At 37.8% G+C, this 25,580-nt stretch overlaps 1 protein-coding gene across 2 annotated transcripts in view; it reads right to left on the minus strand.

Annotated features, from left to right (window-relative positions):
- PCSK5 (proprotein convertase subtilisin/kexin type 5) overlaps positions 1–25,580 on the minus strand; it is a 226,290-nt gene that overhangs the window by 130,564 nt on the left and 70,146 nt on the right. For both annotated transcript variants that reach the window (XM_059491816.1, XM_059491817.1), the window contains exons 4-6: positions 24,773–24,916; positions 22,443–22,519; positions 4,882–4,970 (exon numbers count right to left, since the gene is read on the minus strand). In XM_059491816.1, the coding sequence (XP_059347799.1) occupies positions 4,882–4,970; positions 22,443–22,519; positions 24,773–24,916 (310 nt within the window). The remainder of the gene's footprint in view (positions 1–4,881; positions 4,971–22,442; positions 22,520–24,772; positions 24,917–25,580) is intronic.

Raw genomic sequence — 25,580 nt, forward strand, 5'->3', positions numbered from 1 at the left:
ATGTGTTCAACCTGAAATTACAATATGGTGAACATCCTTCTCTTCAGAAGAAGCTTTTTTGAGGTATAATCTGGAATTTTTATGTTAAACGAATCCATTCATGTGGGTTTGGACAAGTCAATGTGCCAATGCTTCACACTGTTTTAAGTTTACTAGGCTGAATATAGCATGCTAAAATCTGAAAACTGAGAAAATACAGAAGGTGGGTTTTTTCCTATCTGTAAGACTTTGTGGTTAAATCTGAGAAAACTACCAATGCCAGTTTTAACTTAAACAAGAAAAAAGACCTACACACAGCTAGTGAGACATGTGATCAAAGGGACACTAAATATTAAATAAAAATTTAATAAAATTGTATGATAGAGGGATGATCACTCTCACAATTTACAAGTTAGATGTTCTTTCTGATTTAAAAGGCTACTCCTATTTTTAAGCCAAATTTACATGTTGTTAATTACAGACACACTGCATTTTGCTTATGAGCTCAGATTAAAGAAGTTTGTGTGTTTACCAAGACTTTAACTTTTAACTGACAAGAGGCATAAGGACTGCTTTGTTGAAAAAATATTAATACTTTTTTCCCCCTTATTCTATTTGACTTAAAAATGAAAAGTGATTGTATTTCTCAGTTCACACAAAAGTTGCCTATGTTTTGTGAGATAATAAACTTGTACAAACTGTGATCTCACTATGAACTTTGCTTTATGAAAAAGAATCATTAAACCAACTCTGGGATTCTAGGATTGTATTTTCTTCTCACCATAGAAAATTAATGACGGGTGAAAGTTGTGTGCTCAATTCCTTTAAAGTATATTAAAGTATCTCTCTCATTCTGAATAAAGATAATAAAGGTATGCTGGTTTTGAAAGAAGGAAAATAAAGCTTTCCTTTATGACTTTGTTAGCCAGTCTAAATATTATATTAAACCAATGAATAATAATTCAAATCTCAAATGCTGCCACTGTCACCTAAAGTAAATCACATGATTTTAATTTTTTTTTTTTTTTGTAATGGTGAAGCGGTCTATTTTTCAAGCAACACAGACAAGGTTGTGACTTAGGTGCTGTTCTCTCTAGCCAGCAATGGACACACATGCTGCAAAGCTGTTGGCCAAGACCAACTGTGAGGTTCAACCAGGCCAAGTGCCAAGTCCTGCCCTTTGGTTACAGCACCCCATGCACCACCACAGGCTGGGGACAGAGTGGCTGGAAAGTGGCCCAGGCAAAAGAACTGGGGGTGCTGGTTGACAGCCACCTAAACCTGAGCCAGAGTGTGGCCAGGTGGCCAAGAAAGCCAAGGGCATCCTGGCCTGTGTCAAGAATAGTGGTCAGCAGAACCAGGGAAGTGATTGCCCCCCTGTGCTTGACCCTGGTGATGCTGCTTCTGGAGTTCTATTTCCAATCTGGGCCCCTCACGTGAAGAAAGACAATGAGGTGCTGGAATGCGTCCAGAAAAGGGCAGCAGAGCTGATGGAGGGGCTAGAGGCTAAGTCCCGTGAGGAGCTGCTGAGGGTAGGGGTATTTAGCCTGGAGAAAAGGAGGCTCAGGGGAGGCCTTGTTGCTCTCCACTATTGCCTGAAAGGAGGTCATAGTAAGGTGGGGGTTGGCTTCTTCTCTGAGGCAACCAGCAACAGGATGAGGACATAGTCCCAAACTGCACCAGGGGAGCTTCATGGAGGACATCAGAAATAATTTCTTCATGGATGGGGTTGTTTAAGCAGTGGAGCAGATTGCTCAGGGAAGTGGTGGAGTCACCATCCCTGGAAGTGTTCAAGAAACAACAGGACACGGCACTTAGTGCTTTGATCTAGTTTACGAAGTGGTGGTGATCAGTCAAATTTGGACTTGACAACCATGGTCTTATCCAACAGAAATGACTCTGTAATTCTGTGCAAGATGACTCTGAACAACAGACATCTCACTGGATATTTGTACTGAAAATAATGCTCCTTCCTTCCTCCCTGCCTTTCTATTCCCGCCCCCCAAAGTCTGCCGTGGTTATGTCTGCTGATCACACATCCGCCAAACTGCATTTGGCATGTGGTGATAGCACAACAAAAGCTATCCAAAAGGCAATTAGCAGACTGTGTTTGCAGATTGTTCCAAGACTTCAGAGCCCTATAAACTTTTTCTAACATTTGCAGTAATTGCAAAATGTAATTGGCTTTTTACTCAGAACAAATTTTCAATGAATCATAGGAAACATTCAAAACTGAGCTGAAAGAAGTTTTCTTTTAAAATGCTTGTTTTTATTCAACTGACTTAAAGAAACAGCTGAACTAATCCTTGTCAACTGAAGACAATATACATCTGTTGTGCCATAATTCAGTGTAACTGTTTTCCCATCAGGACTTGAGCCCAGCCAAGTAACTAAGCACCCAAATCCCCAGAGATGTTTTACAACTTCCACAATCAGTTTGCAATAATAACAGCAAACTAACCAAGCCTTCCTATAAAAAATCTCACAAGCTCTGTATGTGGTAATTTGTTTTGCATGATTATTTCAGAGTTTAAATCTAAAAAAAGATCCATCTCTTTGGTGAACTGGTTTGTCTTTTAGTGAGAGGGATCTGTAGCTCTGCTGCACAGAAACCTATACAATTTTTTATAAGAAACTTGTCATAACCTGTAAAAAAACTAAAGACTCAGATTGCAATTTTACTAAAATTTTCTTTTCTATAAGTTACAACTCCATTTATGCTATTTTAAAAGAAGGCTCAGACTTTCCTAGAAATTTGGTCATCAGATGTTCTTAAATATTTGGAAATGAGACAAGGAGTACAAAAGTACGCTATTTAGAAGAAAATTAGCATTATTAATGGATATCTTGTTAACAACTCAGCATCAGAAACATCATTAACTGGATTTGTTCAACTGCCAGTATTTTATGGCATATTGATGGGACAGATTTTTTTTCCCTTCTGCTTGATACATTAGTATCCCTTATGTGTTCAGAAATGCTTTCTGGTTTGAAGCAAAAGATACTTATCTTGGTGGACCAAATCCAACATCATTGTCAGCAGGTGCTCCTCTATATAAGAATGTAATTGCTTTACCTCAACTCTAGCTTATTCTCCAAAAATACCCCAGGAGGGCCTTTAAATCCCTGGGAAACAAGTGAGCTGACACAACCACAGTATATTCACACGAGTAGTTATGGCAGCTCTGAAGGAAAGGAATGAGGCATGCCAAGTAGAGGTCAGCAGCAGCAAAGATCTCAAACATATTCATTTAGTGGAAGAGGAAGCTTAACCTATCTTCCCTGGAACTTCCTCTTAACTCTGATTTTCTGCAGATTATTTGTTGAGCTTCCTGAAGTCTTATTTCCAAATGCTGATCCTTTTAAAAGGTGGCACCTCAAGTGAGGTTTAATATACTGTTACTAATTTCCAGCTTTCTTTTAGGAATAAATAATAAAAAGGCACAAGTATCTAGGCTTTACTGTTTCTGTTACCTGTATACTGTGTCCATCTGAATCAGTTTTTACACTATATTTAGAAAAGACTGTGAGTCAGCTAATATGCCTGGAGGATATTTATTATTATTGCACGTTTAATAATTAATAATGCTTAAATAAAATGCTTAATAATTAATAAACTATGAAGAAGTCATTGTTACTTCTGGAGAATTTTTCAAAGCCATGTCAAAGTTGTTGCAGGTTGTGTGACTATTCTACCTAAAAATGAAACTTCTCCGGAAGGCATCTCTTATTTCCAACTGTACACCAACTCTCTTCTGACTTTGGTTTGACAACTCAACAGACCTGATATCATAACTGCTGGTTCACAGTTAAATGACATGTTCATATGAGACAACCTGTTCATCTGTCACAAACTTCCTTACTTGAGCAGTTCTGATTTTCTAAACTACTCTGACAGGATAGTTTTGTGCAGGAAGGCTCTTCACCTCAAGGGAATTTTTTTTTCTGCATCATTGTAACCCTATCCTGGATCTGGGATTATCTACCCTAATTTTGTTTACCCAGCAGGAAAACAGAAAGCTGACGTGAGGATGAAGTTGTGTGCTTTGGGTAATTTGAAATGTATCTGTGCTTACATGAGATTTGGATCAAACTTGTACTGATCCAGCAGAGAATAGATGCAGTATTTTTAATAACGAAAAGATGGTCTCAATTCTGCCCGCTTGTATATTTGAACTGTCCTCTGGTGTACAAATAGGTAAACATGTTTCTATTTTTACAGATGGGCTCTATTTTAGGCTCTGTTTCAAAAGGCAACAATTACTGAGTTTGAGCTATGAGACTTTCAGCTGAAAGCCAATATACCAATCCCATGACTTAATAAAAAGTTCAGAATAAACTTCACTAGAAGCCAATTACAAAGAATTCACAGAAAATACTTGAAACTTCTTGGCTGAATGAACAAAAATATGTGATCATACATTGATTTTCAGGCAATAATCTTACCACCCATAGGGATCAAAAGAAAATTCTCACCAACCACAGACAAAAAATAAAGCATTATGTTTTGAGAGTGTTTCATTTGGGATCAATATGTAAGGCAATGTAACTGATGTGTACCTTTACTCATGGTTTGTCAAAGTTCATGGCTTAAGAGCTCTGAATCTGTGAGAAAACCCCTGTGTCCTAATTCTGGGATCATGTTTTCATCAAAAGTTTGACCTTTTATTTTGTGATGTGTACTGGGAGGCAGTGTTCCAGAGAGCACTGCAGAAGGGCCACCACAGACAAACTCCTTCAGTACTGATATTGAACGACCACTCTAAACTGAGCTTTACAGCTAACACAGTGAGGCTTGTTCATACAAATCTCCTTCTCTTATGAGAAATGTCTGAACGTACCATTTAGCACAAATGGCTTTTGGGTTACACTTTTTTTTCTGTGGGAGATTGTTTCACATACCTCCAATCTTGGCATTAAAGGCGATTCCTACTGTGCAGTGTGAGTTGTTTGCCGTGGCTGCCACTTCTCCAGCACAACGGGTTCCATGCCTGCAGTCAGACAAACATTTTTCCAAGTAAGCACAAACCATTGGGATTAAAGGCTTTGATTTTGCTTATCCTCAGGTGCTAAATGAACAACTACTCATTATGTATCGCGCTATTTAACCCCTCACAGTAATGTATACCCATGTTAAAATATTCCTCTGAACATGTTTTAATATTATCAGCAACACTTTAAACTCTTCATGCCTACTGGAAACACAGTTTGTAATAAAGACATACAGCAATGATACGTAATTCACAGCAACAGTAAGGAGTCTTAGATATTGGCTCTCAATTTTGAACAAAATCTTACATTTAAACAAAATGTTTGTCCAGAATTCTCCAACAACTACTCCTATTGCTGGTATGTGTGAGTTCATCCAACCTCTACTATGCACAATATGGCATGAGGAAGATGAGGTTGCACCAATGCACACACTGGTGTTTAGAGGTGAGTCTAAGACTGTATGCCAGGTATGCTCAAAGTTCAGGCACATCTTGGTCCTGCCTTGGGCCAACCCTGCAAGCCTATTTGCCTCTCTGGGAGCAGTAAAAATGTCACATCAGTGTATGATGTGTATGTAAGTACCCGTCACATCAGTGGTATGCTCTGTGCCTGGAAGCAGAGCTAAGCTGCAAGTGTTCAATGTCAAGAAGCTGCTGAAGGAAAACAAGAAATGCTCAGTGGCTGCTCAGCCCCTTCCCCACTGTGCAAAGCCACAGTGGGATGTTTTGCCTAGCCCTGCTCCATGCACTCTACAAGGTGACGGTGGCCATCCATATTGTACCCACGGTAGGAAAGCTGTCCTTATGATTTGCAGGTTTTGCCTTTAACATGGATTTCACAGGGTGTTTTCTACTAATAAGTCATGCCCTCATCCTTGAGCAGTTAGCAGCTCCATTGCAGAAATGTGACACAAGCAAAATGGAGCAGGCAGGGAACTTCAGAGAGGTGTTATTAAGAGGAGATATAAGAGTTCCAGCCCACACAGCAAAAGAGATGGGAACTTGATAGGACGTAGACAGAAAGATAATGTAAGGCTTGAGTAGCCAAAAAGAAAGAAGTTTAAGTCAAAAGGAGAAATAAAAAACTACACAGCAAGCACTTCAGAAGAGGCTGAGATCAGCTGTGTACACAGACACTCTTCTCCTGGTGGTGGTTGACAGACTTGCTTGCACACACATTTGGACAACACATGTGCTTTTTAATTAAAGTTGATGCTCATATTACAGACAAGAATCACTGCTGCTTTCCTTTGGTACAGCTCATTTGCATAGAGTTATTCCTTATTTCTTTATTATTAATTTTTTGCCCTTACTCTTTTAAGACATTTAGATGGGAGACACTAAGATGACTTGTTTGGAATGGATTAATGTAAATCTAGGACTAGGAAAAAAGAGACGAAACAAAAAAATAAGCAATATAAATGATCAATGCTAAACTGCTAAAATGTCAAAGACCATAATTCAGTTTATTTGACAGGCAATATATACATAACCTATGAGAAAAGTGTAATTTATTCACGAAATCAAACTGAAAAGTTGGAAACTGATTAATTCTAAAGCTGGCTCAAGATTTCACAATAATATTATCTCAAGAAATTTTCTATTGATCTGTCACAATTCATTATTTGGTTGCCAAACTTGACCAGAGAATTTTTCAAGACTAAATTTGAAGTTTATTTTTCATATGAAGACTAATTTTAAAGCCTAATTCGGCTTAATTTGATAAAAAAACCTGCTTCCTTTAATTGGCAAATAAATGTCGTACCAATTTATAGAATTAATTTGAAAAGCCTGAAGTAAATAATTCAAAAATCACATAGGAAAACAAGTTTTGAAAAGATCCCTCTTTATTTTAAAGTATTTCCAAATAGTCTTCTAGCTCTGTGTTTGAAGTAATGCCTTTTAACAATGTCTTAATACTGAAATGAAAAGACCTGTCTTAAGAAGTTTTACAAGATGTTATATCCCTTCTTTTTGTTATGGTTTTGTTAGGTGTCACATGCAAGTTTTGAGGTATTATCACTCAAACATCAAAGTACATGCAATTATACTTTAGAAATGTAGAAATACCTACAGACATCAGCTTAGTGCATATAATTAATTAAGAAATCATTACCTGCCTGGTGAAAGGCATGTGGCTAAACTGTAACTTCCCAGACAGAGACCGCATTGCCAACAAATCCCTCATAGGTACAAAGTTTGGGAAGGATGGAGGAATGTCTTTTGGTAGAGAAAGTGAATGGGTAAAAGTCACGCATGGAGAAGAATGGAACAAATAGCTCGAACTTCCCCTTGGCTCCAGATGGAATATACGGATACCTGCTACTTTGGCAGCTACATCCAACAGACCCTGTCAAAAAGATTACATTTCCACTGTATCATCTAACATGATGGTTACCCCATGGCCAAGTAATGTGCGCAACACCAGTTCTGCTCACTTTCTCTACTGAAAGACCTTCCTGCCGTGACATCTTCCCAAACTTGGTACCTACGAGGGATTTCTGGGCAAATGCAGTCTCTGTCTGGGAAGCTGCAGTTTAGCCATATGCCTTTCACCAGGCAGGGAATGATTTATTAATGAATTACATGCACTAAGCTGATGTCTGTAGGTATTTCTACATTTCTAGAGTACAGTTGTATGTGCTTTAACATGCCCTCTTGGTATGCCCTTTTTCTCAGAGAGGGAAACTTCCTACGCATAAAGACAGTACATTAGTAGTAAGAAATAAAAATCCAACTTAGTCATTATTATAAATTAGAGCAGAATCCCAGGGATGTAACCTGTAGCATGAACTAAGTTATGTGGTTGGTGGAGATTGAAAATTATAGGAATAAAGGAATTTTAAATATTATAACAACTTCAGTCCTCTTGAAAGAGAGAGAATAGAAATTTGGGTATCTATTGGTATTTGCAGGAAAATTCCTGAGCTGGAATTTATTTTTCGCAAAACTCTTGGTCACTTAAACATTCAAATGTTTTTAAAGTTATCTCCTAAACTGCAATATAATCCTCAACAGGAAGTGTGGTATCTGAAGGGTTACAATGTAATAACTTATTGGGGCTGGAGAAAAAACATGTTTTAACAGCAATCATTAGAAATGCACTTTACTGCATCCCAGACTTATGTCTTACATAGCACTGAAAAAATATTATTTTAGAGCTGTTCATCTATAAATGTTCTCTAATAATCTGGAGGGTGGAAAACACTTTCCAAATTGACATGAAGTTGAGATTATTTTCTAGGTACATCTGAGTAAGGACATAAAAAGGAACTGTCACACATTAAAAGCACAGACAGGCAAAATATCAATATTTTGCCTTCAGAACATAATCTGCTACAGCTGAAAAACAGCAATAATAAAACTACTTCCCAAAGGAGAGATATTTGGACATTAACAGGGGAGAAAGATGACAGAGTAAATATGAAAAACAAGTTACACAAATCTTTAATGTGAGATATCAAGAAAAATGCCAAAGACCTGGGTGTCATCACAGGCAGAATACTGTTTCTCAGCATCACGGTGTTGTAATGTGGTTACAGCACAGGACTGGAAGATCTCCAGTCAACGTCCCCAGGGCTAATGACTTTTTGCATGATTATGGGAAGTTGCTTTTAGGACAACTTGAAAATATCTCATCTATTTCTCACAAAATCAAAGATGACAGCATTAAAACAAACACATGGAACACTTCACACGTCAGACACGCAAATTTTAAACTTAACAGCATGGGTAGCAGCAATGCTGACTTGCCACTCTCTCAGCATTTGTTCGCTATTAGCAGTCAATTTGTCACAACTGTGAAGTTCTGATGCAAGCCTAGGAAAGGAATATGCCTCTACACTTTCATTAGCCTTTTACAGTGTTATTTTTGTGAGTGGGAAAATTACTGAACATATAAAACAAATATGCCTTTTTTCTTTCTTTTCAAAACAAACAATGAATAGATGGTCTGAGGGAGCCAATGAAATAAGATGTAGAATAAAAATATCAAACAAAATCAGTAAATAATTTATATTTAGCCAAGTATAGAGTCTAATGTATGAAAAATTTTTAAAAAATTACTGATGTCATAATATACTTTAATCCAAGACAAAATTTTTATCCAGCCTCTTTTCAGGAAGGAAAAAAATCACTGGTGGGAAGAAATACAACAGTTCATTCACCAACACAGCAAAACTTTCAGCTGAGCTTTTTTTCTCATACTGACTTTCATACTAACTGTACAGTAACCTTCTCAAGGTGGGCAATCCAACTCTTGCTCTTAAGTCACAAAAGCAAATCGCAAGTAAAACTTGCACAGATCAGCTCCTGTGTTCTGGAATTAAACTTATTCAACAGTAACATCAAGGCTAGTATTACCTTGGAAGAGTATATGACTACCTAGATATACCTAATGAAAAGCACTACTTTGTCTGCTTTTGAAATAGAAGCATATGAGGCTTCTTAGACTTCAAGATTCCCCCGCCACATAAGCAAAAAGTTATTTTTATAACCAAATGCCAGTTCTTTTTATAACCTCTCAACCAGGTTAGTTGAGAGGCTGTAGAAAGGGTGGAAAATCCTAGAACAAGGATGTTACAAGCAATTCTGGCAGTCTCTTTTTGTACAGCTGAAAGAATAGAGAAGAAAAGGAGGCTCAGGGGAGACATTATCACTCTCTACAGCTCCCTGAAAGGAGGATGTAGCAGATCAGGTTGGTTTCTTCTCCCAGGCAACAGCAAGAAGACACAGGCTTGAGATGCACCAGGAAGGGTTTAGGCTGGACATTAGGAAGAATTTCTTCACAGAAGGAGTGATGGGCATTGGAATTGGCTGCCCTGGGAGGTGGTGGAGTCACTACCCCTGGAAGTGTTTAAGAAAAGACTGGATGTGGCTCTGATATCTCAGAGATTAGATAGCTTTATCACTTTGCTCATGACGTACCAAAAAAAAGACCAAAAAAAGCTTAAGTTCAAATCTTGGCTAGCAAAATGGTAAGGGGAACAACTACATTATGCATCTTAATGAGGGAAAAAGGACAAAATCAGGAATGTGTTTTTATACAAAGAAAAAAATGGAAGTACTTTTTAAAAATAGTTAATTTAGCTAATTCCTTATACTTGGGATTACTGCTTCAACATAAAGTTTAAATTCTCTGTTCCTAATCCTCTGAGTTTACAACAGCCTCAGTGACTAGAACACAGTCATAGAACTGAAGATCTTGCAGTATCCTAATAACATTACTTGCTTAACTTTGAATAACAGCAGGGTGATACTATACTCTTGCCCAATAAAGGTATCCTTGAAACTTCCCAAGGCAACTGCTAAAAATAACAAACAGAATAAACCACTTTCTCAGTACATCTCCTCCTTCTTTGGGATACCAGCCCTCTCTCACATCAGAGAAGTGCCAGAAGATGACAGCAGTAAAGTAACCTATATTGGATCATTCAGGACTTCAGGTCTCTCTAGCTGAAATCCACAGTATTTCCACAAAAAACAAATACCTTGCTTCTTTGGGGAGAAGAAGGCAGAAAGGTGGGTATACACTTGCCCCTCTAAGAGTTTTCTTGAAAGACTTGACAAAAACTCTCACGTAAGTAAAGAAAGTGTATTAAATGAGAAAAAATCTTTGCAGACAGCTTCTTATACTATTTTAACAATATTTTACTTCATTTTAATTTACCCTTGTTCGTCTCAAAAATGAAATACGAAAAATGAAAATGAAATATGAAAAATGAATATACCTGATATATGTATATTCAGGATGAGATTTGAAAAATGATCTCTCACAGTAATTCTTCACAAAAAGATATGGATAATGAACATAGTTTCAGGTTTTGTCTTTTGAGTCTAAAATTAATCCTAATTTGGGAACAAGGCCTCAGATTGCAAACCAAGTTAGTGTCACTCCCAATGTTCATTTACACAAATCAGAAACTCTTAGTATGCTTTATGAATGGTTCCTATAAATTTAATCTTCTGGTTTATATCCTCTTTCACTAATGAACTGTTATCAGTGTTTCTGAATATGGCTATCCAAAGTCAATGATCTATTAAAATTTTCAATAGTCTTTGAAACCTTTAGAGTATGAACTGGAACATGACAGAATTATTATTTTGGCTATGCCATATATTTATATTCCGAGGAAAGTCCACCCATATTTACCCAAGATATCCTTAGAAAACAAACTCTTGGACACAATGAATAAAGCTTGTTAGAAAGTTGCTGCTGAAAATTCCAAAGGTACCACCTACAGTGAACACTCTTATACTTGGGAAAGGTTACTATATACTGGCTGCACTACGATATCTGTGCAGCAAGAAAGCTTTGGTTGAGATGGATACAGGTGAAGCAGTTTTTCATCTGTTTTTTGTAAAAGTGATTAAACCACACAAATTTCATTTTGTACTTGCATTAATTTCATCACTTTTACTATAACATCTAAAGTATTTAAAAAGTAATACTTTTTGGATGTAAGAAGAGACTTCCATTCTCATTCTAATGAAGAGGTACCAAAAGCTTGAACTGCAAATCTGAGACTAAAGGAAACACCTCTATTAGAATAGCCACATCTTAATTAAAACTTTCAGAACAAATATTTAAGTTCTACACAATTTTCTTTGTTCTGTAAGCAAATCACCATATAACTTCTGTAAACAAAGCCAGGAATAAAACTTTGGACTGCAGTTTCTTAGCAACCCTGCACAAACTAGCTAACAACATTTAAGCCAGTGAGAGGCAGGAAAATTTCAATGAGAAGCAAGAATGTTTTCTTCCACATTATTCTTGCCTATGGTAGATGTTTGCTTTGTGAATTAGAAGACTTGATACTGCAACCTAATTGAGCATGAAGAAACCAAGTGATGTGATTTACTGGGTTTAAGATTTTCATCTATTTGTTCTTATAGCTGCCAAGTTGATTTCTTAGGTTTCAGGGGTCCTTCACCTGGTTTGGAGATAGATAGTTTCCTATGTATTTGAAGTGTCTTATATATCTGTAGACACCACAATTTCCTCTGACAAGTGTATCTGCGGTTGTTACATGTAATACCTGAAATTATATGAGTTAAAGGAATCAAAGGAGTAAAGTTGGTTTTCTACTTTTCTTTTTTTTTCTTCCACCTCCATTGCCCTGACAGTTACATTATGTTTATATGATGCTTACAAAGACAAATGGACCAGCACAGCAACTGTGGGATCAGCAACTCTGCACCAGCTCCATGTTTGAATATTTCCCTGGACTGTAGAATGTGTCTACTATGTATGCAAAATGTAGCTTATACTACCAAAGATTCCTTGGTCAACTTATCACTGAAACTGAGCTTGCAGGAATAATGCTTGAGATATCTGTTGCCATAAAGAAGCTTTCCAAAGCTATTAGTTACTAAACTCCTGAGATCTAGTACATTATTAAAAGGCTGAGATATTGACCCTGGCAGACAGCTGGCTCCCACCCAGTCACTTATTTCCTCCTTCCTATTGGGATTGGTGGGAGAACTGAAGGAACAGATGAGAGAAAAACTTATCATTTTAGATAAAAGCAGTTCAATAAATAAAGGCAAAGAAAAGAAGTAAAACACAATTAAGTGAGCCATAGGCAATTACTCAGCATGTACCACAAGCAGACTTAATGCCCAGCCACTCTCCCATCAACACTTACTTTGGCAATAACCTCCCCAGCTTTAGTTCGGAGCACACTATTAAAAGCCACAGGTTATCTCTGACCAGCTGGAACCTGTTGTCCCAGCTGTGCCTCTTTTGAGCCTCTTGTCCCTGATCAGGCTCTTTGAATGAGATGGCAGTGTGAGTTACTGAGAACGCCTTGGTGCTCTGTAAGCACAGCTCAGCAGCAGCTAAAATATGCATTATCAACACTGTTCTGGTCACAAGTACAAAACATAGAACCATGATGTAAACCAATGTCTATGTTCTTTCACAGAATAATTTAAGTTGGAAAAGACTTTCAGGACAAGTGAAGTCAACCTTTGACTGATCACCACTATGTAAACTAGATCATGGCATTCTGTGCCACATCCAGCTTTTTCTTGAATGCCTCTGGGGAAACTGACTCTACCACCGCTCTAGGCAGTCTCTTCCAATGTTTAAACAATCCCATCCATGAAGAAATTATTTCTGATGTCCTCCATGAAGCTCCCCTGGTGCAGTTTGGGACTATGTCCTCATCCTGTTGCTGGTTGCCTCAGAGAAGAAGCCAACCCCCACCTTACTATGACCTCCTTTCAGGCAATAGTGGAGAGCAACAAGGCCTCCCCTGAGCCTCCTTTTCTCCAGGCTAAATACCCCTACCCTCAGCAGCTCCTCACGGGACTTAGCCTCTAGCCCCTCCATCAGCTCTGCTGCCCTTTTCTGGACGCATTCCAGCACCTCATTGTCTTTCTTCACGTGAGGGGCCCAGATTGGAAATAGAACTCCAGAAGCAGCATCACCAGGGTCAAGCACAGGGGGGCAATCACTTCCCTGGTTCTGCTGACCACTATTCTTGACACAGGCCAGGATGCCCTTGGCTTTCTTGGCCACCTGGCCACACTCTGGCTCGGGTTTAGGTGGCTGTCAACCAGCACCCCCAGTCCTTTTGCCTGGGCCACTTTCCAGCCACTCTGTCCCCAGCCTGTGGTGGTGCATGGGGTGCTGTAACCAAAGGGCAGGACTTGGCACTTGGCCTGGTTGAACCTCACAGTTGGCCTCACATTATCAATCCATCTTGTCCGGATTCCTCTGCAGAGCCTGCCTGCCCTTCAGCAGATCAACATGCACCCATCCTGGCACCACCCACAAATTACCAGTTTACACTCCATTACCTCTCCCAAATCATCAATAAAGATATTGAACAGGATATGATATGAAGATATGGAACAGGACTGAGCCTAACACAGAGCTCTGGGAGCACCACTAGTGACTAGATGTCACCTGGATGCAGCATCATTCACCACCATATTCTGGGCCTGGACAGCCAGTCAGGTTTTCAACCCAGAGAAGAGGGCACCTGCCCAAGCTGTGACCTGTCAGCTTTTACAGGAGAATAACATGGGAGACAGTATTAAAGGCTCTGTTGCAGTCCAGGCAGACAACTTAAAATCTCCACACTTCTGTGTAACGGAAGTCCCAACAACACAGAAAAAAATGTTTTTCAAAAATGTTTTTCATCAGTTCTACTGAAATCAGACCTAAGCAGAAATGAAAAATATCTTATGAATACAAGAATGCAAATCTGGAGTTTCATGCTTAGATGTCCTTTGCAGGAAAAGAAGTCCTAGAAGCCTCTGGAGATCCCAAGACCAGTTTAGGGGAACCATCTTAGGGAAAATTTTCTTTCATGCAAAGAAGCTACTGACAGATGCAAGGACACCAAAGTCACAACACAAAAAGGAGGAGTAATACAGTGATGTGCACACAGGTCATGGATGGATCTTCTTCTAGTCTGCATACTCCATTTTTCATAGTGGATGACTGCTGTGAAATATTTTAAAGAAATTAAGACTATGTACCTCTGGATCTGCAACATATTCCAACTCAGAGACATACTTCCTACCCATCTTAAATTCTGAGTGTAGTTTCAACTGTGCTGTGCAAGATATGTACTGTGCTTAATCCTAAATTTCAATTGATGCTGTTCTGCATTAAACGGACCTTCCATTTCTCCTTAAAGATGCATTTCAAAGATGAATGAGGAAATTGCTGAAATAAATGCAAGTCCTACTCTCATCTGTGTTGGTAATTGCTTTTTAATGAAACTTATGTAATTGATTCAGCAGCAGTAAAGTTTCCTTTTACTTGGAAAAAGGGTTTCAGCATTGGAAGTCTAATTCTCACACACTCACTTCAGTGCAGAACAAGTTAGCAGCTGTTCATCTGATGTTCATGGAGTTTAAGAAGAGAAGTGCAGGGACAGAAGTTTGGGCTGAAAGGAGAAGTAAAACATACCTTCTCACTACACTGTCTTTGCCATTCCTTGACAAACCAAGCCATTCCTTGACAAACCTAGCCAACAGCCTCACCATCACGCATTTTGGCTAAGTAAGCAAGCCATAGTCTCCTTCTAAGTTTTCTAACACCAGATATTTGATGGTTGCTTTGAGTCTATACAGCAGTACAAGTAATTTTTAAACCAGGTTGTACTCATCACTGCAATCTACATCTGTGATATGCATTCCTTTACTTCTATTTCTGAATTTCTCTATCTTGATTATTTTCCTTCAGGAAAAAGAAAAAGACAATTCGTCTTTGAGAGAGTAATCTGACCTGGATAAAACGTCTGAGGTAATAATCTGACCATATCTTTAAGAAAAATTACAGAATCACAGAAATATAAATCAAGGCTATAAAAATAAACCTGCCAGCGGCAATAACCTTATAAATGCACATATTTTAATTTGTAAAGAAAAGCAGCATCTGAAAATTTCTTATAAAAAACCCCTAGTAATGCCATTAAGACATTCATTTCTATCATAACTTTGCCAAAGTTCAGCCATTAATAATATATTTATAAAATGCTTCCATTTAAAAGCCTTTGATACTGGATTCAGAATTGCTCTGTCAAACCTATAATTAGAGGTCAGCCTTGATGCCACAAACATTAGAAGAGCAATCAATGCTACACTACTGCCAGCTGAAAAATCTCAATGAACCACATTTTGCACTACCTTTGACTGTGCTGACTAACTGTGAAATCATCTGGCAAAATCCATGACCATGGATTCACTCTTTAACTTTCTCCCATACCTATATTGTCTGAAAAGTGGAAAGCACAGAAAAATGTATTTGTGCTCTAAAATTCTATTCAGCTGTATATGTATGTATGCATGCAACTTGAAAGTGGTTTGTCATTTTACCACATCAAGACCAGCCTACTGTAGCTGCAAATTCCCCCCTGCTAAGTTCAAAACCTCAAAATACAGACACATGCATTAAAAAAAAAATAATCTGGGAAAAAGAACATCTGAAAAAAGCCTTTCACATCTAACTCTTGATAGAAAAGAATTCAGAAAAGTTTGTATCCCTCCTGTTGTTAACTTTGAATTGTAAGGGAATATCTGACTCATTGTGATCAGTAATTTACATAAAAGCACTAGAAGCAATTGCATAATGCTTCAGAACTTAATTTTATTTGTGAGCTCATTGTCTGGTACTTCAGTAATTAGAAACAGAAAGAAGGCTTTCCTTAAGTGTTGTGGTTAAATGTTTTGAGACCATGAGAGTCTTATACATCATACAAAGGAAGAGCACTGTTCCTCAAACACCAGTTAAGTAGTAAACAATACTGCTCAGTGACTGATACCAGGGTATAGAAAAAAGACTATTTTTTCATATTTCAACTGAAATTCTAGTGGAACTTGTGTTTTCTTTATTCCTCTGTTTCACTCCTCTCACTTTCAATGACTACTCAAAAATTTTCTTTCTATGGCTCTCAAAAATTATAAAATATAACACTTATGGTTGTCAGACAGCACTATGTAACACAGTGTGATAACATAGTGAGCAGATTAGAAGAGTTTAACAAAAGGACAATTTTTGGCAGTCTGACAAAACCTTCATGATAAGATTTTCTACTACTGAAGCTGGAACCTGGATCAAAAGGCTACTTAACCAAGGCTTGTAGTCCAATGAATTTTTTGTGCCTTGTGAATATGAAATGCTGTCATCAAGGACTGATCAAACACCAGTGATGAGGGGTGCCTACCATGGGTAGGTGAATTGACTTAAGAGAGACTGCGCCTCCTCTAGCCTGGCTAATTGTCCTCAGCTTCCAGCAAGTCTTTCAGAAAACTTCAAATGGACAAACATTTTCTTCTGAAATAGCAAAGCATGAGAACTTCAAGACATCAACTGTTAGTTTGTTGTCTGTTCTGTTTTATTGCACACCTCATCTCATCCTATAGGTTAAACACCTGTTTTGCATTAAAAGAAAAACATTATCAAATGCAATATATAGTAACAATTTGTGCTCCATGTTTTTACAACAATTTCCTTTCAAGAAAATAAAGTTTTATGCTTAAAGATTCTATCCACATGTTTTCAGTTCAACCCTGAGAGAGAAGAAATGAAGCATGTATGATGATTGCCCCTGAAGTATAGCAATCTGAAGGATAAGCATGTTGTATAACAGCACCCAAAGACTCTAAGTAACAGTTAAAACAGAAAGTGAAGAAAAAATTGCTCCAAATGAACCTGTAAAATTATTATACTTCATCACAGTACAATTCTGCAAGCTGCAAATTTTATCTTCCTTATCTTTACAATTTTACCCTGGAACATTTAACTATGGCAAGCAAGCAACAACTACTGGCAACATCTGGTATGTCATGCAGTAAGATATTCTCCACGCACCATCATGCCCCATGGCACTTAGTTGGGTCATGACTTGGTTCTGGCCAGGAGAGGGTTAATTTTTGCAGCAGCCAGGAGGGATGAGGCCACCAGCTATTTGATACCACCTTGAGCCATGAAGGGGGTGTTGTTCAAAGGGGTGTTGTTTGTGGGACTGCTGGTTTGTAGGACTTCGATGTCTAGTGCTGGGGTCTGCAGTGAGCAATCACATGTGGACTGTTCACCTATCTTGCACACTCTCTTATTGGCCTCCTTATTTCCTTGCTGTTCCCAGTAAACTGTTTTTATCTCGGCCAATGATCTTCACCTCCTGTGTCTCCAATTCTCCTCTCTAGCCCCACTGCAAGGGAGCAGGAAGAAGTGAAAGGAGTGACACAAGGTCTTTAGTATTTATTGAGAATGGTAAACTGTGGAATACCACTTCTAAACCATGACTGGTCAATCGATTGTAACTTGGAGATTAGCTGATAAATCGCCAACAATGTTCCTTACAAAAAGTGGCATCTCAGTCTGTAAGCTGAAACAGACTGAACTTCATTACTAACATCTGCTAAAATTGCAGCGCAATAGGATGTGGCCATAACAGCAATGAGTTTAGAACCAGAATACAACCAAAACACAATAAAACACAATAAATAGGATTGCAGTCATTGACTGCAGCTTCTATACCAATGACCTCTGACTCCTTGGTTCAGACCCTGGTTTTCACAAATGAACACATCACCAGTTAGAGAAAACAATCCAAAATCTGCAGTTTCCTAAGAATCCTAACTGAAGTCCATGAAATTTGCAGTGACACTGAGATACACTAGACACCTGACATTTAGTCATTGGTACCTGGAATCAACAATACCAGACTCAGTGTAAGTATTTAATTCTGTTGATCTGAAACACATATACACATTAAGTGAATTCTCTAGCCTAAATTACCTCCCCCTTAAGGAGTATTTCTGAGCTATCAGAGATGCTTTTCTGGCATTAAAGACTGCACTTAGCCAGTTGACAACACCACTTTATGCTTTTGGTTTTTCAGCCTCCAGAGGCAGGAGAATGTCATGTTGAAAAGTCAGGGTACCAGAAGAATACCAAAAACAAATGAGATTCCCTCTGACAAAAAAGCCTTTACCTAAGAGCTAATACCTTACTCCAACTGAAAGCACAAGAAAGAGCAGTGCTTCTCTTTATAGTTTATCTTCCCTTCTGCTTTGTCTGCAGGACACAATACAGCAAATTTAAAATCAATAGCAACAGGTGCATACCAGCACTCAAACTATATAGAAAGATACTGCCAGTTCTTAGCATTCCTTTCTGTCACACTGCTGCTGTGGAACCTTTTGAAATGATCTTTCACATCACCAGTGAGATACTTGAGGCTCTCTGTGTTTGCTGTGCTCAGTTCTTCAGGTATCTGCACTGAAGAGTGTCACAGCAGGCAAAAAGCTTTTCAATTTTCTTCTATTGATTATCCAGGCAGAAACAGAAGATGATCTGCCTGTCAAGTATCTTGTACCAAATATGATTAAATGACTCGGGAGGTACTACAGGCCTTCACCCTAAGCAGAGAGTATAAACCAGCAGTCTGTCATTCTATGAAGAAAATTAAGATTTTGGTGTTTTATTTGGCATCTATGTTAATGTGACTGGCAAATGGAAGTAATAATGAATCATAATGGATGCCATGGCAAGACAATGCCAGTGTGTTGGATCAAACAGGACTGAAACTCACCAACTCACTAACTTTTTGTTTGTGAGAAATGCTGTGAAGTTCTCCCCATATTGCAAAGTTTAGACATAAGAAATTCTGTTTCTAATAACTTTTGAATGACAAGAATTGTTGTCTCTCAAAAATCTTACACTCATTAAAAAGCAATTTAGGAGGTTATTGAAATAAATTATTTATGTAGTGGGATGCATCATTGAAAAATGTTGAAGAGGCATCCAAAGAGTGACTCAGTATCTCCAAAACAGAAATAACAGCTCACTTTTACTTTTTCTTATGTAAGTTTAATAAGAACTGCATTAAAGTCAACTGGTATTATTTAAAGGAGTTTTTTTAGAAGTCCCTCTGTTTTATAAAAGTACCCATCACCATAGTAAAATCTAAGCTTTGAAATACGATCCCTAAGAAATTTCTTATGAAACAGAAGAAGTAATTTTTGTTTGGTCAAAATCAAAAAATACTATGAACATTTCTGGTTTTTGCCTGAGGCTATACAATAAGCACAGTACCATTTCAGTGATCCCATTTGCATTCTGTTATGGACCTGAGACCGATAATGCCTAGTTTTATAAACATAGATGTTAACAAATAGCAATGGAATAACAGAAAAAAGAATAAAGCAGTAAACCAAAACAAGATGCCTTGCATAGCACAAGTTACTTCATCCACAGCTGACTGCCTCTGAGCAAAAGGAAACTCTAGTGTAAGTCTGTACCATTTAGAAGCTTTGTGATTTGCTGGCAATTTGTAGAAACCAAAGGAAACTTTTGGCAGTATGCCTACATACCATAGTAGTTAAAGAAACTATCATCCCACCCATTTTGACTACAGGCCTTGAAATACTAGTCTAATGTTTCTTCCTACCCTCCTGTTCTCCTTAGCTAATAGAAGATTTAACATAGAACTTCTAAAATGTAATTTTAGAAAGTGCCATGCTGGTACTCACATTAAAGTAATCTACAATCATTTTTCTTGCCCCTTTTCACTCACCAATAAGTCTCAGCAACAGAAAGTCTTCACTCTAATTAAAAGTGAAAAGCTAGCACACAGATCCAATACTCTGATGTTTCACAGCTGCATGCAGAACCGCCCAGACACCTGTTTATTTTTATAGCAATTCCTTTTGCTCTTTATCATTCCATCCCTTAAAGTTGGATTATGAAATGAGGCAGAATAAACTACATCATCATGAAAATTACAGCGCATTTGTACATCCCACCTTCATTGAAAAACACAAATCCCTATAAAGCAATTTTGTCTGTCCAGCTGCTACCGCAGGAAGCAGGAATCAACCAAACTGATCTACACATTATGAATTCTTTGTAATGCATGGCTTTCAGAATGTACCCTGCCTGTGTTTAGCTCGACTTCTGACACAACTTGAGTATCTAGTGCCAAACGGCCATGTATGCTGGACAATCTGAATTCCTGCTCCAATTTCTGAAGGTATTTTAGATACAAAAAATATAGACAGGCTATTAGTAATGCTTTTCAGTAATCATGCAGTGGTTTAACTCTTTGTTTAGTCTAGGGACAACTAGGGAAAAAGGGCAAGAGCAGCAAACACTGAAGGTGGTTAGCTGCTGATTATCACACTTTGTGCGTATGCCAACTGGAAACATTGAGCCTCCAAGTCCTTAGAAGATGTTAGGCTGCCAAATAATCTTGCACTGAAAACATGGTTCATGTATCCTTGGTGTCCAAAAGCTGACTCTACACTGACACTGCACCTCCTGATAACACTGACAAAGCTCAGTACAGCACAGCTTCTGCCCTCCTATCACCCACATTTCAGTGCAGAATCTTGGAAGCTGGGCAGGTAAAGTACTTAAGGGGGAGGCAGGGTATGAAAACCAAAACCCTCTAGGCTCTAGGACATAAAAGAAGCAGTCCAAATTTATATTCTGTATAAAACTTTAACTACTAGTAAAACAGAAAGCAGACTCCCTTTTCTGGACATGCTTTTTAAGAAAGTAACTTCAGTTCTTCTCAGTCAAAGAAAAAAGATTCAATTTCACAGGTAAAAGTATGTGGCTTCTTGCTGCACCCAGAAGTCCTTGAAGTCCACTGAAATTTCAAAGTCTCCAAGTTACGCCCCAAGTCCAAGAAGAGGAACATCTTTTCACAGATGAGCCAGGATGCATCCCTGAGGTGTGTGTAGGTATAGGTGTGTGCTGGACAGCAGAAGAGAGGGATGCGCTGTGATGCAAACACAGCAGCTCAGCTGAAGAGTATTTGCAGAGGGCAAGTAACAAGGCCCTGTTCTTCTGCCTGTCCTATTATGATGTAACAGCTTTTCCTGCCTTTATGAAGAAGGTTTTGACAAGGAGAGGATTCTCCCATCTAAGTGTGATTCAACGTTGCTCCAACTTGTTTCTGCAGTTTAATCAACGTTAAGTTTTGTAACTGACTCCCAGCTTTCACCTGCTGCATTCTTCTGGACAAAATTTGTTTGTAGGAAAGAAACAACACAACCCTCAAAGCATTTTAGTTGTGTAAAGGACAAGGTTTCAACATTTGTAGTTTCTTTTCTGTGAAAGCATTAAATGCTTTTCACAATTAAAAAAAAAAAAACAAAAACAAGCACCCAAACCTCAAGAAAACAAAATGTATAGTCAACATATTGAAACAAGAGTATTCTCCTTCCTTCAAAAGATGCAATTCCACAGAAAGTTGTTTCTTTCTGCCAAGTACCTAGCTAATAAAATGTTATCAACAAATAACTGCCCTCAAATATCCACTGAACAGAAAGGTGGCCCACTTCCTGAGGCGAAGTGTCCTCCCTGATTTTCTCCAAGCCTTAACTGTGGCACATCTAAAGAGCAAGATGGAATGAGAAATATCAGAAAGCAGAACTCTGTAGGGGAAATATGTCATTCATTGAGATATCTCAAACTAGTCATCTGACACAGATATAACCTGCCAGAATTCCCACTTCTGTGATTTTATCTAACTCCAAATGAAAAATCTCCATCACTTTATCTCCATCACATTGTTGCAGGGGAAAAAAACCCAACAATCTCCACTAATTTGCCTATTTCAATAAAAAAATTCTACAAAGTTCAAGAGACTCAGAAACTAGGACAGTTGTAACATATAATAACACCCTAATAATTCAATGACATTATATTTAAGAAAAGCAAGTCATCCCATACATTCTGCCTCCCAAAGGGATTGAAAATGGTTCATTTCACATGCCCAGAACTCTCAGAACAATTTTTATGTATTTTCAGATAGTTTCAAATGATTTCAAAGAGTCATATGTGTGCATGGAAAAAACAAAAACATGTATTTCACAAAGATTTTAATGCAGATCATTCTGTTTTATGAGGAATAAAGTTTTGTAGAGTTTCATAGAGTAATTGGTACTTTCTATCTGGTGGCTCAGATTGGAAATGTGAAGGGTGTCATAGTGCCTTACTTGTTCTCGTTGCTGGCATCATATCGAGGCATAGGGTCAAAATCATTTCCATTTACATCAAAACTGGCTTGCGAATCCTGTATCCAACAGAAGAAAGAAAACCAGTTGCTAATTAATTAGCCATCTACTCCTGTGACCTATATATTCATTAGCAGGTTCCTACAAAAGAGTAAAGAAGTTAACTTAATACTCCTGTGGTTTTATGGTGATTGTCTTTTAGGAAAGCATTATATATGGAAATTATATATTTTATTTTAATTTTGGAAAACACATAAGGATAAAAAATGCTCTGAAAAAGTATAGGTCCAGCACTAGGGAAGAAATAGAAAATGGTGTTTCATTTAACCAGAAGACTACTTCTCTTCTAAAAATCTTTAGGAAGTTAAGAAAGTTCATTCTCAAAACTGAGATTTTGCTGAATGTTTTAAGATTCAAAAAATTATCTTCATGACTATGACTGAAATTTCAGACATTGTTTCAAGAAATAAGAATAATATAATTTTCTTAAGAATATTGTTATAAAATTACATCTTGGAAAGCAACACAAACTGCTTCCCCATTTCCTTGAGAGTATATCTGTTTCAAATATCTACAAGATATCTGTCCTTTTGTTCCATATTTATCATGGGTCTTACAGCTAAAAAGAGTTCATAGAGTGAACGGCTGCTGGTTTGTATGGCTCTCATTAATCGATGCAGTGACATGTGCTGTGCTGACATGGCAAGCAGCAATTTTTAAACTCTTGTTTATTCAAAACCAGTTACACATCCACCTCAAATATTCCTATTTGCAGCCCCATCAGCTATAATCTGAGATACAGAACACATATGTGATCAAACAAGCAAGGTGTATTGCTTGTGAATTTGGGGAATTCCTAGCTGGCATCAGGAAAGGGAGAGAGGAGCAGTAAGGATAGAAATTGTTGCTTTCAATTCAGTGGTAGGGCAGTACTGGAATGAGGTGACATGATATAATCCGAGTCATTCACTGAGGAGGTAAAATTTTATCTGCTGTATTTAAATAATATAAGATATTAAAATGAAAGATGTGTCATGTGATAGGACTAAGCATACATTGACAAATTAGGCAATTGCCCCCCAGTTGTTTTCACATGTTAGTTCCACATGTACCATAGGGAAGGATACATATGTAAATATGGCTAATTTAAAATAAGTGGCTTTAAACTGGACACCATTGTGGTTTTTAATGGGTCGTTAAAGATGTTTTTGTCACAATCTCTTAATGCTCTATCAAGAAGTAAAGTTGCTGGCAAGAAGCCTTTGTTTAGGGCTCTTTAATAAGATCTACATTTGTAATGGGAATTAAGGTATGTGCATGCCTTGAACTGGTCATCTTCACCACTCCAGCTCAATCCAAATATATTTGCTTCTTTTATTACTCTGTGTAGAAGTACACCTTGCACACTTTATTTCAAACAAATAATAAGGTCCTCACGGTTACATGCCTTCAACTAATGCCTACTTCCAAAAGATAGGACAAATCACTCCAGCAAAATGTGGACCTGATGCTCTGAACAGCTTCAAACTCTGACACCAACACAGGAACTAACCCACTAGAGAAGAAGATTCTCCTTATGTTATCAGCTTCCAAGACAGATTAAATCAGTCACCTAAATATGGTGAACCACAAGCAAACAGAAATCTTGTTAGGCAAAATGGGACACAGAACATGGAAAACAATGGATGCAGCTCTATCACAAATTGTGAGGGGACTCAGTAGAGTTAAAAGAGAGTTATTAGAAAGAATATTCTAGAACAGAATATTCTATACCTGTTCTTAACTCAGTGAATCATGAAAGGTCACATATTTTCCTTTCATATTGTTTCTAGCAGTATGACAAACAGCTTTAAAAATTAATGCATGGAAGGATTACTGTAAAATTTCTGTCTTTGAGAAAAGCTTCTGTCTCACTGACTAAATGTACTGGCCAAATATGGAATTCAGCTGTATGTGTTAGCTGAAAAGCAGTGTATTCCATTTCTAAGTTCTGAGAGTGTGAAGATATTAAGTAAAAAAAATTGCAGAAGAGAAAAAAAAATATCCAATAATTGGTTCCAGTTCTTCAGAAATTCAGGACTCAGCTACAAGAAGCATCCAGATATTAAATACATTCAGATGAAACACAGTCTTAACTAAAACAATGCATATTATCAAAACCTGTTTTCCTTCTACCCATTGGTATTAACATTTGAGGAAACACTTGCATGATTCTTCCCCCTTCCCTCCTCTTTTTCTCCATCTTTCTAGAAGCAGCAAATTATTTTTGAGTAATAACAAAGCAGGAAATCTGGGCTCCTGTGGACACTCACATAATTCTGCATCAAGTCTGGGTGGTTCCTTTCAATGCCGTCATCCAGGATGGTGACCACAACATTCTTTCCAGTGTAACCTCTCTTCCAAGCACCTACTATATTCATATCTGATTGGCAATGGTGGGTGTTGTCACTGCAGTGCTGGGGAAAGAAGAGGAGACAAAGATGTTGTATATCGGAGGTTACTGAGCAGTGAGGGATTGAGATACTGTCCTACTGACATTAACATTACTATTTAAAATCACACATGAACATATTGATTTGAATAGGAACTATACAACATCAACACCTTTATTTAGAGAGAAAACAATTTTAAAAAATGCAAATTGTACAAAAACTGCTAGTCCCACTTATTTCTCTTTCTGATTACTCTTCATGCTAAGCAATACAAAAGGAAGCATTCAGCTGTACTGAATTTGAAATATTTGAATTTTTTTTTTTTTCAAAAAAACTAAACCATATGTGGATAAAAGTAGACAAATGCCTGTATGAAATGCTAATGGAAAAAAAAGAACCACCTTGCCTTTTAGAGCTTATATGCTGTGTACAATTTCCTGACAGAATGTTTGGAAACCAATCAAGATTCATTTCTATCTACAAAAGAAGGCTTTTGGCATGTTTTGTGCAGTATCAGCAGGAGATGAGCCACAGTTAAGAACCTGTAATGAAAACACCACCCTGAAAAACTTGCATCTTGGGGGGTTGGATGAATTGTAGATAGTGCTGATTGACAGCAGCCTGGGGTACAGCTTTCAGAGCAACCAAGTCCAGTATCATGGAGGAAGAGTTTAGCGTACATTAAAGC

The sequence above is a fragment of the Ammospiza nelsoni genome, chromosome Z, assembly GCF_027579445.1.
Source record: "Ammospiza nelsoni isolate bAmmNel1 chromosome Z, bAmmNel1.pri, whole genome shotgun sequence".
Taxonomy (NCBI): Eukaryota; Metazoa; Chordata; class Aves; order Passeriformes; family Passerellidae; genus Ammospiza; species Ammospiza nelsoni.